This window comes from Hyperolius riggenbachi, chromosome 11 (genome assembly GCF_040937935.1).
Source record: "Hyperolius riggenbachi isolate aHypRig1 chromosome 11, aHypRig1.pri, whole genome shotgun sequence".
NCBI classification, from domain to species: Eukaryota; Metazoa; Chordata; class Amphibia; order Anura; family Hyperoliidae; genus Hyperolius; species Hyperolius riggenbachi.
This window is the reverse complement of record NC_090656.1, coordinates 248401955-248419349: the sequence shown is the minus strand read 5'-3', so window position 1 is coordinate 248419349 and position 17395 is coordinate 248401955. Positions and strand designations below refer to the sequence as shown.

General features: G+C 46.5%; 1 protein-coding gene across 1 annotated transcript in view; it reads right to left on the bottom strand.

Annotated features, from left to right (window-relative positions):
* The window catches only part of PDHX (pyruvate dehydrogenase complex component X), a 234356-nt gene that overhangs the window by 101358 nt on the left and 115603 nt on the right, over positions 1-17395 (bottom strand). Inside the window, exon 6 of the mRNA XM_068260171.1 lies at positions 909-1086. Within this exon, the coding sequence (XP_068116272.1) occupies positions 909-1086 (178 nt within the window). The remainder of the gene's footprint in view (positions 1-908; positions 1087-17395) is intronic.

The window sequence follows — 17395 nt, the reverse complement described above, 5'->3', positions numbered from 1 at the left end:
TCACGTAAGGTGCGTGCCACGCTGCGCTGCCCCTAGTGTTTGATCTGTGCATAGCGTCACACGTGCACCCTGGGACTCCGGAGTGAAGAGACCTGGCAGTCAGGGACAGATTGTCAAAGATTTCATGCTGAAATTGAAAATCTGTGTACAACGTGTGGAGGGATTCAAAGTGTTAGATACCTGCCTGATCAATGAGTGGCCGCCTTAAAGGACCACTATTGCGAAAAAAGTAGACAGTTAAAATCTGACACCGACAGGTTTTGGGCCAGTCCATCTCCTCATGGGGGATTCTCAGGGTTTTCTTTGTTTTCAACAGCATTTCCTGAACAGCAGTTGCAAATTCTAACTGACAAAGGTGTGTGCAAGTGAGTAGGGAGGCTGGCTGGTATCTTACTATTTTGTCAGTTAGACTTTGCAACTGCTGTTCAGAAAATGCTGTTGAAAACAAAGAAAACAACATAATTACCTTTACAGAAAAACATTTATTTGTTACAATGGATACCGATCCTGCAATAAATCTGCAGTGTGTCTACTTCCTGCTTTCATGGAAGCAGATATATTGTTAACATCCCGTGTTTACAAATAACCTGTCTCGGTCGTGGCAGTCAGCTGACACAGCTGAGAGATCAAATTACAGTTGTGATTAGTCACACGAGGTGGGATTAGACGGGCTAAACTCTCTACATACAGGGTGCGTTTCTCTAGGCTTTCCTTCTGTCCTGTGCAAGAGTTCAGGTCCACTGTAATGGAACTTTTCCTGTATAGTGTGTACCCGGCCTTACAGTCAGCTAGATATCAGCCTGGCCACACGGATGATGTGCAGTCTCTGTGACGGGAGGTCCACTTTACAAAAACATGAAGACATAATTAAGCAATATCTCCTGCTAGACACAGACAGGCGTCCTTACCGGAGCAGAGGGGTTTCCAGGGATGGATATTGGCGGCTCCGCGGGTCGTGGGAAGGCCGGCTGTGAGGATGGCGGTGGTGGCGCTGTGGTTACTGGTATAGTCTTGTCTTGTTGTTGGGAGGCCTGAACGGGCGCAGCAGCTTTCACCTCCTTCTGGGACACGACGCGCAGAGCATCTCTAGAGAAAGACAGCAGCGGTCATCAGACAATTCCTGCACACCAGGCTCCACAGCACACCCAACTCCGGCTTAAAGGGAACCCAAGGTGAGCGGGAGGTGGAGGCCGCCATATTTATTCTCTTCTAAACAATACCAGTCATGAACTTAAAGGTCCGTACACACGCCGGACTGGAGGCAACGACGGGTCCGTCGTCACCTCCCGCTGGGTGGGCGTTCCAACGACAGTCCGGCGTGTGTACGCACTGTCGGCGGACTGATACGGCTGTTTCTGAGCGATCCGCCGGGCAGATCGCTCAGAAACAGCCGTATCAGTCTGCAGACAGACTGTACACTCGCCGGACTGTCGTTGGAACGCCCACCCAGCGGGAGGTGACGACAGACCCGTTGTTGCCTCCAGTCCGGCGTGTGTACGGACCTTAACTAGAAATCACTGGGCCCCCCTGCAAAATGTTTGATGGGGCCCCCTCCCTGCCAATTAACCAAGCCCCCCCCCCCCCATCTTTCTGCACAGGTAAACTGAGAACCAATGTTATTCAGTTGGCTAGTGCACACTGTAATGTGTTTCCCCCATGCAGATAAAACCAGACAGCAGTGAAGCACTGCAGGCATTATCTCTATCCATTACATTCGCTTCAGTGATAAAATGTGCATGTCACACATACAGACACACACGGTGTGCAGAAGACCGACAGACGAGCGTGCTCCCAGCCTCAGCTTATTACACTCACTCTGTCGGTTCGTTCTTAACCTGAATCTGTTCTTATGTCGGAACAATGTGCCATCTCTGTTGCCTGTACCTCCTCTGTGCCTCCAGTGTCCCCCTCTGTGTCACCTCTGCCCTCTGTACCTCCTCTGTGCCTCCAATGTCCCCCTCTGTGCCATCTCTGTCCTCTGTATCTCCTCTGTCCCTCCAGTGTCCCCCTCTGTGTCACCTCTGTCCCCTGTACCTCCTCTGTGCCTCCAGTGTCCCCCTCTGTGTCACCTCTGCCCTCTGTACCTCCTCTGTGCCTCCAGTGTCCCCCTCTGTGTCACCTCTGCCCACTGTACCTCCTCTGTGCCTCCAGTGTCCCCCTCTGTGTCACCTCTGCCCTCTGTACCTCCTCTGTGCCTCCAGTGTCCCCCTCTGTGTCACCTCTGCCCTCTGTACCTCCTCTGTGCCTCCAGTGTCCCCCTCTGTGTCACCTCTGCCCACTGTACCTCCTCTGTGCCTCCAGTGTCCCCCTCTGTGTCACCTCTGCCCTCTGTACCTCCTCTGTGCCTCCAGTGTCCCCCTCTGTGCCATCTCTGTCCCCTGTACCTCCTCTGTGCCTCCAGTGTCCCTCTCTGTGTCACCTCTGTCCCCTGTACCTCCTCTGTGCCTCCAGTGTCCCTCTCTGTGTCACCTCTGCCCTCTGTACCTCCTCTGTGCCTCCAGTGTCCCCCTCTGTGTCACCTCTGTCCCCTGTACCTCCTCCGTGCCTCCAGTTTCCCCCTCTGTGTCACCTCTGTCCCCTGTACCTCCTCTGTGCCTCCAGTGTCCCTCTCTGTGTCACCTCTGCCCTCTGTACCTCCTCTGTGCCTCCAGTGTCCCCCTCTGTCACCTCTGCCCTCTGTACCTCCTCTGTGCCTCCAGTGTCCCCCTCTGTCACCTCTGCCCTCTGTACCTCCTCTGTGCCTCCAGTGTCCCCCTCTGTGTCACCTCTGCCCTCTGTACCTCCTCTGTGCCTCCAGTGTCCCCCTCTGTGTCACCTCTGCCCTCTGTACCTCCTCTGTGCCTCCAATGTCCCCCTCTGTGCCATCTCTGTCCTCTGTATCTCCTCTGTCCCTCCAGTGTCCCCGCTGTGTCACCTATGCCCACTGGCAGGTTATTTACATTTTATCTTTGAATTTTTGTAAATCGATTTTCTCAAAAACCACAAGTCCAATTTGAAATTTTATTTTTTACTTGTTCCCATGGAAACACAGAATCCCTGCCGTTCGTATCGGCTGGTCGATCATAAGCTACGGCTGGGTGGGGGACATATCCACTTGTCATTGAAGCAGCACCATGCTGATTGAGGTTTGTCAGCTATGACAGGTCCAGCAGGCTGCTCCACACTCCTGATTGGCCGGTTCATGTCTATAGACTCTCATACAGTGCTCTCCGCTCCCATCCATCTTCCCTCCCCGCTCACACCGGCCCCATACATCAGCCTGTATTGTGGCCTTTATGCTGATTAATAGCCCGCACTGACTCGTTCCAGTCACCGATGTCACAAAATCCATGCCTGATGCGGGTGATATATGGCTGGATTACAAAAGGGAGGGGCTGCCCGGCAAAGTCAAGCCCTGGCAGTGATATGGTTAATCCATAGTGCAGCCGGGGGGGGGGGGAGGGACGGGACTAACAGAACATTGACTGGCTCTGTTTACAGCCTCTCTTAGTCGCTTAATGGCGCAATAAAGAGGAGTAACGAGCCTCGTAAAGAGGAGCTGTCCCGACTCCCCCTGTACGGACCACAGACGCTCGCTGCCTACGCAAAGTACGATCGGACACGCGTTGCCGCAGATTCGGAGATCTTTGGAATCCGCTTATGATTTCCGCCATTTTAACCAGTTCGCATTCCACGGTTTTTACCCCTTAAGATTCCTGTCGTTTTTTGTTGTCGTTTAGCTGTGTCGTTTTGATACAACAGTAACTTTTGAACTACTTATGCCATCTTAGTGATATACATCTTGTTTTTTTCAGTACAATCTAGGCTTTCTTTGGGTAATATTTTTCTCCCAAAACTATTTATTTTTCAGTCATTTTATGGGGGAAAATTAGGTATAATTCACCATTCCTAATTTTCACATGACCCATAGTTATAAAACACATCGAAATGAATGGTTTGGCCCTTCCCGGTTAAAACAATACCCCCTATGACATATTTTATTACTAATTGGGCATGTAACAGACGGTTATCCCCAGCCTGTGGATATGGGGCGCTCAGAAGCATTCGCTAGGGCGACAGTTTGGGGGCCAAAGTGCTGTACAGATGCATCGCTAGGCAACGGCAGAGTGTTACATCTGTAGAGCATTGGTGCCCCAAACTTTCTCCTTAGTGAACGCATTTGCTTGCTATAGGCTGCAGTAGTTAATAGTTTATAAACAGGTAAAGGTATTGTAGGGGCTAGAAATGGGTTAGTAGGCTAGGCTGGGGTTAAAAAATTAACTAGAGATTTAAAAAAAAAAAACACTTTTTATTTTATTGGGACTGTCACTTTAAAAAAAATGTTCTAACTTTATTGCATGATTGTTGCTGTAGGGTAGCAAGAATCATTCACAGGACCGCACGCGCGGCAGCTTTTAAAGAAAACCTGTACTGAAAATTAAAAGTCAAAATAAGCATACACAAATCATACTTATTTCCTATGTAGACTACTCCTCAACCTCTTTCTCCTCTCCTGCATCCTATTTGTCCACTGTGATCAATAAAATTCGACGTCCTCCATTTTGAAAATGGCCATTACACCATAACAGCTTTCTGGTCAGCACACAGTTAAACTGTAACATCGCCCACTTGAGCCATAGGGAAACATGGACACATCAGTTCTCCTCTCAGCTATAACTGACAGCAACTGATATATAACTGACAGCAACAGATATATTTCAGTTCTGACAAAATATTGTCAGAACTGGAAGGGATCACTGTAAGAAGAAAATGGTGAGCTTCTGAGAGGAACTGATGGCAAGGTAACTATGTAATGTTCATTTCAAGTTACCTCATGTGTTTATTTTAAATAATTTTACTCAGTACAGGTTCTCTTTAATGCAGGTCGTAGATTCTATGTCCTGAAATATGCAGCAGCACTAATTAAGATGTAGAATCTACGTCCTGGAATCTTAAGCGGTTAAACGTTATTCCCAGAGTAATTGCGATTTAGGCCTTTTTCACATTGGGACGTTAAAGTCACACGTTAGAAAATGTTATAACGCAGACTAATGCACAGCAATGCAAAGTCTGTGCGACATTCACAGAGCACACGTTGCGTTGTGTGTAACGTGTAGCAATATTTAGAAGGTGCTGCATGCTGTGCGTTTAGCAATACATTTGCTGCGTTGTGTGTGTTGCACATGCTCAGTAAGGTTTTTTTTCAATGTAACGCATGCGCCATTTTCATTCCATTAGTATGCAATGAAAACGGCGCACCAAGAGACATATAACGCAGTGCAAAATAACGTCCAATTTCAGAACCTACGTGCGCTGCGTTAGGGGAACGTTGTGCGACTAACGTTGCATCAAACGCAACGTCCCACTGTGAAAGAGGCCTTAGCGCTGCAGCCATTTTGAATGCGATCGCTCCAGGGTAAAATAGCTCGGCAATCACAACGCTACAAGTGGAACGGTCATAGGGATCCAATGCTGCATCACTCTGCCGATCGGAAAACGCTGAAGGAATCACTGCCGTGACCCCCGGCCCTACAATACATTTAACAGCATACTGGGGATTTGGGGGTTATCCAAGTTTCGCTAAACATACATTTTCACAGTTCTTCACAGGAGATCTGATTTAGGGCCCGTTCACACTTAAAGGGAACCAGAGAGGAAGCACCCTTGTGTATTTTACCATATATATCAGTAAGAACATTAGAGGAAACACTTACCATGCTCTCTGTTTCATCCTCACTGCTAAAACTGTCTGTGATCAGCTGTGATAAGAATCCCGGACTGAGCATTCAGTCTGGCTTTGCAGGGAATAATTATAGCTGAGTCATTATAGCAGAGCCACAAGGGGGCAGGCTTGGGCTTGAAAAGACACCAGGGAAGACAGACTCAGCTATAATCTTTCCGTAGCAAAGCTAGACTGATTGCTCAGTCGGGGATTCTTATCAGAGGTGATAACAGTCAGATTAAACAGAGAACAATGAAACAAAGAGCAGATTAGGTGTTTACTGTCACGTTCCCACTGATTTATAAGGTCAAACAAAGCAGTCGGCACCGTCTTCAAAGATTTATTCAGCTTAGTCATGAAAAACACGACGTTTCGGAGCGCAGCTCCTTTATCAAGTACAGTATTACTTTATAAAGGAGCTGCGCTCCGAAACGTCGTGTTTTTCATGACTAAGCTGAATAAATCTTAAGAGCATTTGAAGACGGTGTCGACTGCTTTCTTTGACTTTTGATGGGATTGGCTATCCTTACAGTCAGGCACGTCACCCTTAACTGTCGGCAGGGGCGCCTCTAGGCATAGGCAGTACAGGCCATTGCCTGGAGTGCCATTGGTCCTGGGGGGCGCCATGTTGTTGGATTAAGCCCTACCCCCAAATTGAGCCCCACCCAAAATTAAGCCACACCCCTGTGGGTGTTCTATTACTTGCTTCTGCTGCATCTACTTAGCGTAAGTTGCATGCAGCTGACACCTCTGTGCCTTGTGCATCCTTCTTTCATCCTTTGTGCCATTTCTGCCTCCTTCTGTGCCCTTTGTGCCTCCTTCTGTCCCCCTGTGCCTCCCTATGTCTCTTTTGCCTTTATTTGTCCCCTTGTGCAACCTCTGCCCCCCTGTTCCTCCTTCAGTCCCACTCTGCCTCCTTCTGTCCTCCTGTGCCTCCTTCTGTATCCCTTTGTGCCTCCTTCTGTCTCTATGTGCCTCTTCAGTCCCCCTGTGCCATCTCTGTCCCCCTGTGCCTTCCTCTGCCCCCCTGTGCCTTCCTCTGCCCCCCTGTGCCTTCCTCTGCCCCCCTGTGCCTTCCTCTGCCCCCCTGTGCCTTCCTCTGCCCCCCTGCGCCTTCCTCTGTCCCCCTGTGCCCCTTTGTACCTCCTTCTGTCCCCGTGTGCCTCCTTTAGTCCCCCTGTGACTCCTTCTGTCCCCCTTTGTGCCTCCTTCTGACCCATTGTAGAGAGTGCCAGGCCGACCAGTGCTGTGCGGGGAGGACCGCGTTCACCCCCCCTCCCCCCACCAGATGTTGTGTCCCCAGGTGGTGAACAGGCTTGCGGCAGTTTACTGGCCCGCAGCCCATAAGCTCACTTCTGCAGCCTTATATTACGTGTATTTTGTGGTGAAACACTGCCCGGATTGCAAATTTTCTGATGAAACGCTACCGCATTATGATTATTTCCTAGTGAAAAGCAGCTGCATTATGATTATATTCATGGAAGGGCGCCATGGGGGTGCCACAGATTTTCTCGTCTGGAGTGACAAAATGGCTAGAGGCGCCCCTGAGTCTGTTGGGGTGCATAACTACATTTGAGGACACTGATTTATAAGGTAAAATACAAGAGGGTGCTTCATCTCTGGTTCTCTTTAAAGTCGCAAAACAGTAGAGCTTAGTGGTACCGTTTTGCGCAGGTAATTTTACCGCAATTAGCGCAGTAAAATCACTGTACACTCTCACGATTCCCGTTGATTGCGATCAGCATTTTTACAAGCACTGTATCGCGACCGCTCCTGAATCGCGAGAAAATGCTGCAGGCAACAAGCTTTGCGATTGCCGTCCATCGCGAAACGTCCGCATTTGGCGGCATTGAGATCACTGCCATAGGGTTAATATTGCACTAGCGCTTCGGAGAGTAGCGGGAATCACCCGCTAATCGCTCTACTGTGAATGGGCCCATGGTGATCTAGGACTAGGGATGGTCAAATTAAATGCTAATCATTTTCAGCTGATAGTTTTATGCAAATGTACACAGCTTGTAAACCGACCAATCGAATGCAGCTCCTGATGATCTGAAAAGCTGGCTTCCTGTGTAAATGTCAGATGCAGCTGGGCGGGACTAAACAAGAGAGAGAGTGTATGAGCGGCCCAAACTCCTCCCTCATCCCACTGTCACACGTGTTAGGTATTTAAATTCAGCATTTCCTAGTTAAAATCTGAATTGGTTATGCCCGCTTCCATGAAAGCAGGATGAAGACACACTGCAGATCCACTTTAAAGTGTTGACGTTAGACCCACGTGGAAAGATTTGGGTTAATGTCATATTCTCTACAAGCCTACGCTTTGATTTAACGATACAGGGAGAGAACGAGATAGATATATATATATATATATATATATATATATATATTTTTTTTTTTTTATTTTTTTTATATTTATATATATATTATGCCACTGTGCTGCCAATAGTTCTTGCTGGCATACCAATTTTCATTGAATTCATTAAGGGACAATTGATGTGAGAAGAATATGGAGGCTGCCATATGTATTTCCTTTTAAACAATACCAGTTGCCTGGGTGCTGAGCTGCTGTATTTGGCTGCAGTAGTGTCTGAATCACACCAGAAACAAGGATGCAGCTAATCTTGTCAGAGCTGACAATGTCAGAAACACCTGATCTGCTGCATGCTTGTTCAGGGGCTATGGCTAAAAGTATTAGAGGCAGAGTATCAGCAGGACTGCCAGGCAACTGGTATTGCTTAAAAGGAAATAAATATGGCAGCCTCCATATACTTCTCACTTCAGTTGTCCTTTAAAGGGGAGCTGAAGAGAGAGGTATATGGAGGCTGCCATGTTTATTTCCTTTTAATCAATGCCAGTTGCCTGGCAGCCCTGCTGATCCTCTGCCTCTAATACTATTAGCCATGGCCCCTGAACAAGCATGCAGCAGATCAGGTGTTTCAGACATTAAAGTCACATCTGACAAGACTAGCTGCATGCTTGTTTCTGGTGTTATTCAGATACTACTGCAGAGAAATAGACCAGCAGGGCTGCCAGGCAACTGGTATTGCTTAAAAGGAAATAAATATGGCAGCCTCCGTATACCTCTTACTTCAGTTCCCCTTTAAGTCATCCAAGCACTCCCAACTCTGTAGATGAAGGTTGTGGGATTACCTAACAGAATGAATTGCTGAATTTTGTTTAGTTAAGTTCTGATTGCGATTCTGTCACCGATCTTATGACGATACACACGGAGGAAACTACCGACATTTATCCGCTCTGAGATCCCAGCCAACAGCTGCGGGGGGGGGATTTTAGCTGCCGTTATGTAATCGTAAATAGAGTTAACGAAAAAGAAAACACACACAATAAAAGCGACACCTCTATAATACAATCTCTCGCGATAAGAGTCGGTCTGTAACGGGTTACGCCGTCACACCTGGACCGTGCTCCGGTTCCAGCTTTTTTTCATTCCTCGCTTTTTCCCGTGTGCCAAATTTGCAGCTTTATTTACTGATATTGGTCTCGCACATCAGACGCCAGATGCTGAGCAGTAAAAACCGCAATTTATTTGTCGGAATTGTAATGAAAAGGGGATCAGGCTGGCTTGTCTGGCATAATCGCACTGCCATCTGCTGGCGCAGCGGGGAAGTGCGGAGGGGTTTGGTACGCAGGAAAAGAAAAACGCCCTGCTGGAATGATGAGGATTTAGTATTTATATAGCTCTGACATCTTCCGGAGCGCTGTACAGAGTACATATAGTATTGTCACTAACTGTCCTCAGAGGGGCTCAAAATCTACTCCCTCTCATAGTCATATGTCTATCTATCGTAGTCTAGGGCCAATTAATGTGGAAGCCAGTTAACTTATCTGTATGTTTTTGGGATGTGGGAGGAAACCGGAGTACCCGGAGGAAACCCACACAGACACGGGGAGAACATACAAACTCCATGCAGATAATGCCCTGGCTGGGATTTGAACAGGGGACCCAGCGCTGCAAGGTGAGAGCACTAACCACTACGCCACTGTGCTGCCCCCATGATCTGAGTATTGGGAATGTTCCAGAGATGGTTTCAGGCATTACGTGCACAACGGAACAATGCAAAGAATGGTACCGGTATCTCAAAAATGGAATTAATGCAGTACCTTTGGATTTGGGGCTGGTGGGTTGGACATTTTGGCTTTGCAGTTGAGGTTTCTGTTAGTATCTTTCCCCTTTTTGTCTTTCCCCATCTTAAAGGACAACTGAAGCAAGAGGAATATGGAGGCTGTCATATTTATTTACAATTAGGCTGCTTTCACAGTGGGACGTTACAGGCGCACGTTAGAGCAGCCTGTAACGCAGCCCACCGCACAGTAATGAAAAATCAATGGGCTGTTCACAGTGCCCACGTTGTGTTACAGTGTAACGCTGCACGTTCTATGAAAGTGCAGCATGTTGTGCGCTATATGCAGTTTTAGCCGCGTTAGACTGTTTGCACATGCTCAGTAATGTGTTTTAATTTTCTTGTGCAGGAGAGGAGGAGGGGAGAGTCTGCTATTGTGGTCAGCCACATGGCTAATTAATATGCACTGCAGTGTTTACTTCCTGGAGCGGCCGCTTATTGGCTGGCAGGACCACGTGATGCAGTGTTCCGATCACGTGGCCTCCACAGTCTTTTGCCGCATGCGCCGTTTTCTTCCGAAAGTATGCGTCAAAAAGTACGCATCATGGACGCATTAAGAGATGCATAACGCGGCTCTATATACCGTCCAACTTCAAAGCTCACATGTGCAACGCAACGTTGGAGGCACGTTATGCGACCTTAACATCGCATCTAACGCAACGTCTTAGTGGGAAAGAGGCCTTAAAGAGGAGCTGTTAGGTATAAGGTCTCAGAGAAAATAAACACATATCAGTAGCTAAAGATTGGCTGTACTTACATTACATATGCATTTCACTGTCCACGTTTGGATTTCACAGAATTTGTATATAGTATATGCAGAGATAGATGCTCCTGACAGCTCATGGCAGGCTCCATGTTTTTCTGTCAAATGTGTCGTCATGTCCTGCCTGCTTCCTGATCACAGATAAGCTGGTACTAAATAACACAGTGTGCAGTGAATATTAATGAGCCATGTGGCTAGGAACAATAGCTGACTCCTGCAGTGTACTCTGCCCGAGATTTATCAGTGCTATGCGATTACAAGCTGCTGTAACGTCTCATTAGCAGCCGAGGGGAGAGCCCCAGAATGCTTTGCAGTATGGTATGCGGCTTGCGTCTTCTTAAGAATAACAGACTTGCTGATAAGCACACATCAAAGGTAACTGAGATTTTTATCTTCACTAATTGCTTTTGGGCTTCCTTCTAAACTGTTTAACACAGGAGAATAGAGGTTTAAATTAGCTTCTGTAGCCTGACAGTTACTCTTTAAGCAATACCAGTTACCTGGCTATACTGCTGATCTTCTACCTCTAATGCTTTTAGCCATAGCCCTAGAAACAAGCATGCAGCAGATCAGGGGCTCTGACTGAAGTGTGACTGGACTAGCCGCATGCTTGCTTGAGGTGTGTGATTCAGACACTACTGCAGCCAAAGAGATCAGGAGGACTACCAGGCAACTGGTATTGTTTAAAGGGGAACTTCAGCCTAAACAAACATACTGTCATTAAGTTACATTATTTATGGTAATTAGAATAGATAGGTAATATAATCTCTTACCTACCTTGTTTTAAAAGAACAGGCAAATATCTGTGATTCATGGGGGCAGTCATCTTTTTGGTTAAAAGGAGGTGACAGGGAGCAGGAGACACAGTTTCAACTGCCCTGTGTCCTGATTACCCCTCCCAGCTTTTCTGTGCATCTAAAAATGAGGCTTGTATAAGAGAAAAAAAGTTCTGATGCTGTGAAACAGTTAAAGAAACACCAAGCCTTTCCAGTGCTGCTGAGTCAATTTTTAGCTTGGAGGTTCACTGTAAAGAGAGCTCAAGGTTGGTAAAAAAAAAAAAAAAAAAAAAGGTAGGCAGCCTGATCCAGGAGGGAGGGGGGTTTAGTGGGGGGGGGGGGGGGGGGGGTAGTGTTTGCGGGTGAGGGGATACGGCTGAGCGGATCAGGCGAATAAAATCTTCTATGAACTCACCATACCCCTAACGGAATACCTTGAGGTATCTTCTTTCTAAAACGGGGTCATTTGTGGGGTTCCTATACTACCCTGGCATTTTAGGGGCCCTAAACCGTGAGGAGTAGTCTTGAAACAAAAAGTCTCAAAATGACCTGTGAACTCCTAAAGGTACTCATTGGACTTTGGGCCCCTTAGCGCAGATAGGGTACAAAAAAGTGCTACACATGTGGTACCGCCGTACTCAGGAGAAGTAGTATAATGTGTTTTGGGGTGTATTTTTACATATACCCATACTGAGTGGGAGAAATATCTCTTTAAATGACAATTTTTTTTATTTTTTATTTTTTTACACACAATTGTCCATTTACAGAGATATTTCTCCCACCCAGCATGGGTATGTGTAAAAATACACCCCAAAACACATTATACTACTTCTCCCGAGTACGGCGATACCACATGTGTGGCACTTTTTAGCACCCTATCTGCGCTAAGGGGCCCAAAGTCCAATGAGTACCTTTAGGATTTCACAGGTCATTTTGAGGCATTTGGTTTCTAGACTACTAACGGTTTAGAGCCCCTAATATGCCAGGGCATTATAGGAACCCCACAAGTGACCCCATTTTAGAAAGAAGACACCACAAGGTATTCCGTTAGGAGGATGGTGAGTTCATGGAAGATTTTATTTTTTGTCACAAGGTAGCGGAAATTAATTTTTATTGTTTTTTTCACAAAGTGTAATTTTCCACTCACTTGTGACAAAAAAATAAATTCTTCTATGAACTCACCATACTACTAACGGAATACCTTGGGGTGTCTTCTTTCTAAAATGGGGTCACTTGTGGGGTTCCTATACTGCCCTGGCATTTTAGGGGCCCAAAACCGTGAGGAGTAGTCTGGAAACCAAATGTCTCAAAATGACTGTTCAGGGGTAGAAGCATCTGCACATTTAGATGACAGGTTGTATTGGCATTGAAGTGCAGGAAGCGCAGGATGTTCTCAAATCGTGACCTGGACATGGCAGCAGAGAACATGGGAATGTGATGTATTGGGTGCGTAGACCAATAAGACTGCAATACATTCTTTTTGACTAGACCCATGTTAAGGAGAAGGCCCCAAAAAATGGTACGTTCGGAAACTTGGAGTGGCTTCCACCGAAAAGGCTGGGCGTAGTAGCTTCTTGGATTGGCGGTTGCGTATTGTGTGGCATAACGGTTGGTCTCAGCCACAATTAAGTCGAACCAGCAGTGATCAGTAAAAAAAAATTCTGTCACTGTGGAGGGGCGGGTGAGGGTTTGGCCGGGTGATCAGAAGCCCGCAGGGGGCAGATTAGGACCTGATCTGATGGGTAGCAGTGACAGGACGTGATGGGGTGATTGATGGGTGATCAATCCAAAAGAGGGACAGTTGGGAGCCATGGGCCAATGTGACAAGACAAGACGGGTAAAAACTTAACTGTAAGGCAAATTGGAATTGGAACAATCAAAATCAGCAGGGAGGGGCCCTATTTCATTAGCATAGAATTTGCATGCAAGCCAGAACCCTCCGCAGCTCAATCAGTCCCTCGTACGGACGTCTCTGTGCCTTTGTTAAATTAATTAAAAAATCCTCAATCGTTAAGCTCACGATGCAGCGTTATTTCTAAATATAGCGAGAAATTTTCTTACACGATACTTTGGGCATGGCTCTTTATTATAAGTGTCACTTTAAATACAGTCACAGGAACGATGTCCCCCCCTGGGAAGGTGCTTGGGTACCAGCAATCGCCTCCTCTCCTTCCCCCAGTCCGCCAAGCCTTCGGGTCATGTTAAATTAGCGAGAGCCGGGAGGGTGAGGTCAGGGGCCACGCGCTCTGCGGTGACGCGGTGCATGGGGGGAAGCGCACTGTGGCTTTGTCCCACGTCTTCACATGACACTGAGCATCACCGCAAGCCATGAAGGGTGCGAGCGAGGGGCGGCCGTCCTTAAGGTGCACTAGGTTGTCCCTCCAATCCGACCGGCATTAAAAAGCGATATTAAGTGGAGGATGCGCGTCTATCGCGGCACTGCTCCCCTCTCCTTCCCTATGAGCACACGCTGAAAAACAAACCGCACAGAGGAGATAATAAGGCGACGCACTCTATAAATAACACAAGTAAATAAGGCCATCCCCTCCCTGAAATAGGCTGGCAGATATGCATTTAGCCGACTCTAAAAATACATTCTCTTGCTGATTAGTAATTCATCCAGAAGTAACGCTGGACCCCCCCAGGCATTCAATTCACAGAGCTTTCTGCTGCAACTCGAAGCTCGCGCCCATCTGAGACGCTCCAGCACACAACGCGCTCGCTTTAACCCTTTCATGGCTGCTTTACACTACAAGAGCTTTTTTCTAAAGAGGATGTGTCGCGAAAATCTTAAAATGTAAAACACATACAAATAAGAAGTACGTTTCTCCCAGAGTAAAATGAGCCATAAATGACTTTTCTCCTATGTTGCTGTCACTTACAGTAGGTAGTAGAAATCTGACATTACCGACAGGTTTTGGACTAGCCCATCTCTTCATGGGGGATTCTCAGCATGGCCTTTATTCTTTATAAAGACACGCCCTGAAAAAGATTTATACAAAGATGCTGGCCAGCCTCCCAGCTCACTATTTTAGCAGTTGGACGGAGCAACTGCCATTCACTAAGTGCTTTTAAAAATAAAGAAAACCCTGAGAACCCCCCTATGAGAAGATGGGCTAGTCCAAAACCTGTCAGTAACTACTTACTACCTCCTGTAAGTGACAGCAACACAGGAGAAAAGTGATTTATGGCTCATTTTACTCTGGGAGAAATGTTCTTATTTGTATGCGTTTTAAATCTTAAGATTTTTGCGACAGTTCCTCTTAAGCACTTGTGATTTGAAAAGCTTTTGCTTATGTAATGCTATGGGTGTGCGATTCCGCAATGGGATTTTATAAAAATCACCCATAGCATAGCATTGCATGGCACGTGCTTCACCCCTCCTCTGGAATGCCCTTTCACAGCGCCTCCGTCACTATCCAGCCTTTGATATCTTTAGGGGCTCATTCACACTAGAGGTGCTTTTTCATTTTTTTCATGCGCTGGCGATTTTTCAAAATCGCCCTGAAAGAGCTTACACCATGCTTTCCTACACGCTAGTTCAGATTGGGGCGTTCCGTTCGCTTTCCGATCTGAAAAGCGCTGCCTGGACCATTTTCAGGGCGACTCTGCCTCAAGGGAAGGTATAGGAAAACCGCAAACGCTCACGAAATCGCTTTGTGCCGCGATTGCATTCACATTTTTAGGAATAAATACATTGTATTTACTCTTTTCCGGGTCAAAGAGTTCACTTCCTGACTTGCGTCAGGGAGCGGATTACAAAAACTGCTCTGGTAAAGCGCTTACAAAAGCGATGAAGCACCCTCTTGTATTTTACCTTATAAATCAGTGGAAACATGACAGTAAACACCTAATCTGCTCTTTGTTTCATTGTTCTCTGTTTAATCTGCCTGTTATCACCTCTGATAAGAATCCCTGACTGAGCACTCAGTCTGGCTTTGCTACGGAAAGATTATAGCTGAGCCTGTCTTCTCTGGTGTCTTTTCAGGCCCAAGCCTGCCCCCTTGTGGCTCTGCTATAATGACTCAGCTATAATTATTCCCAGCAAAGCCAGACTGAATGCTCAGTCCGGGATTCTTATCACAGCTGATAACAGACACTTTTAGCAGTGAGGATGAAACAGAGAGCATGGTAAGTGTTTTTTGTAATGTTCTTACTAATATATATGGTAAAATACACAAGGGTGCTTCGTCTCTGGTTCCCTTTAACAAAAATGCACCGCCCACCCAAGCGCTGGGAAATGCAAATAAAGAAAAAATCACGTCAAAAAACGCCCAATGCGATCGCTCACGCGATTGGAATGCAATGTGAGTAGGGCCTAAACGCTCTCTCAAAACTTCGTTTTTTTCAACAAGCATAAGCATACCTTAGGCCACTCCCCCTTTGACCTCTGGCCAAGTTGTACTCCTACTAGATATCCTAAAACACACTGGGGGAGATTTATCAATGCATTACCGACAGTTTTTTCTTCTTAATCTGTTCTAACCAGCAGGGAGAACAGTTCTGCATGATAAGAAGAAGATTCTTAAATCCTAATAATAGTGGCAGTTTAGCGTGGATTTCTAGGGCTGCTCTACATTTAAGAGAAGTGCCAATCCATCCCTAAACTGGTGAAGATTAAAGAGAATCTGTATTGTTAAAATCGCACAAAAGTAAACATACCAGTGCGTTAGGGGACATCTCCTATTGCCCTCTGTCACAATTTCGCCGCTCCCCGCCGCATTAAAAGTGGTTAAAAACAGTTTTAAAAAGTTTGTTTATAAACAAACAAAATGGCCACCAAAACAGGAAGTAGGTTGCTGTACAGTATGTCCACACATAGAAAATACATCCATACACAAGCGGGCTGTATACAGCCTTCCTTTTGAATCTCAAGAGATCATTTGTGTGTTTCTTTCCCCCTGCAGTTCTCATGCACTGAAGTGTCAGGCTGTTTCTTCCTGCAAACAGCTTTGCCCTGGTCTGTAATTCCTCAGTGTGTGAAAGCCCAGCCAGCTCAGAGGACGATTTATCCAGCTTGTAAAAGATAAGAGAGAAGAGAGAAGCTGCTCTAATCTAAATAACACACAGGCAGTGTGCATAGAGGGACCTGGAAGGGGGAGTTCATAGCGGAACCACAACACTGAACAACTTGGCAGCCTTCCAGACACAGGCCGACAAGTCTGACAGGGGAAAGATACATTGATTTATTACAGAGACTGTGATAGCAGAAAGTGCTGCAGTAAGCCAGAACACATTAGAATAGCTTTTGGAACTTGTAGGATGATAAAAAAACAGGATGCAATTTTTGTTACGGAGTCTCTTTAAGAAGTGCTTGATAGCAGTTCTACAGATGTAAATTGCAGGCTAGACATGATTGCAGAGTGCAGGCTAGACATGATTTGTGATGTGCTCCTCCCCCCTGATGAATTCCTCCTCAGAGCCTGCTGCTATCAATACAGCAGATGTATTGGTTACCTCAGCAACAGCAATTCCCCTCACACACTGCACTGTCTGAGAGACCTTCCTGACCCCTCCTATTTTACAACAGTTTTAGAAGGAATCTGCATCTAGTGATTTCTTAAGATGTCTGAGGCAGTTCTGCATGGATTTCTAAAAACCTACCAATATTTTGTCTCAGACACTCTTGATAAATCTGACCCATTGCCTCTAGGCAGGACTATTGTATACTCTACCCCACCTCTTGTTCCCCCCTATTCATTAAGAATGTAAGCTTGCAAGGGCATGGCTCTCTCACCCTTTTGTGTCTTGGAATGTGTTATACATTTTATTCATGTTACTTTCGTGTTACCTTTGTCACTGTGATTACCAGGGCTCTGGAGTCGGAGTCATTTTGGGTACCTGGAGTCGGAGGTTTCATAAACTGAGGAGTCGGAGTCTGTTGATTTCTGCACCAACTCCACAGCCCTGGTAAGTATTAGAGGGACTCTGAGCACCTCTCATGGGCATGCCTTTAAGACTCCAACCAGTACTGCAAAGTACTTAGAGATGCATACCTTTCTGTAGCTTG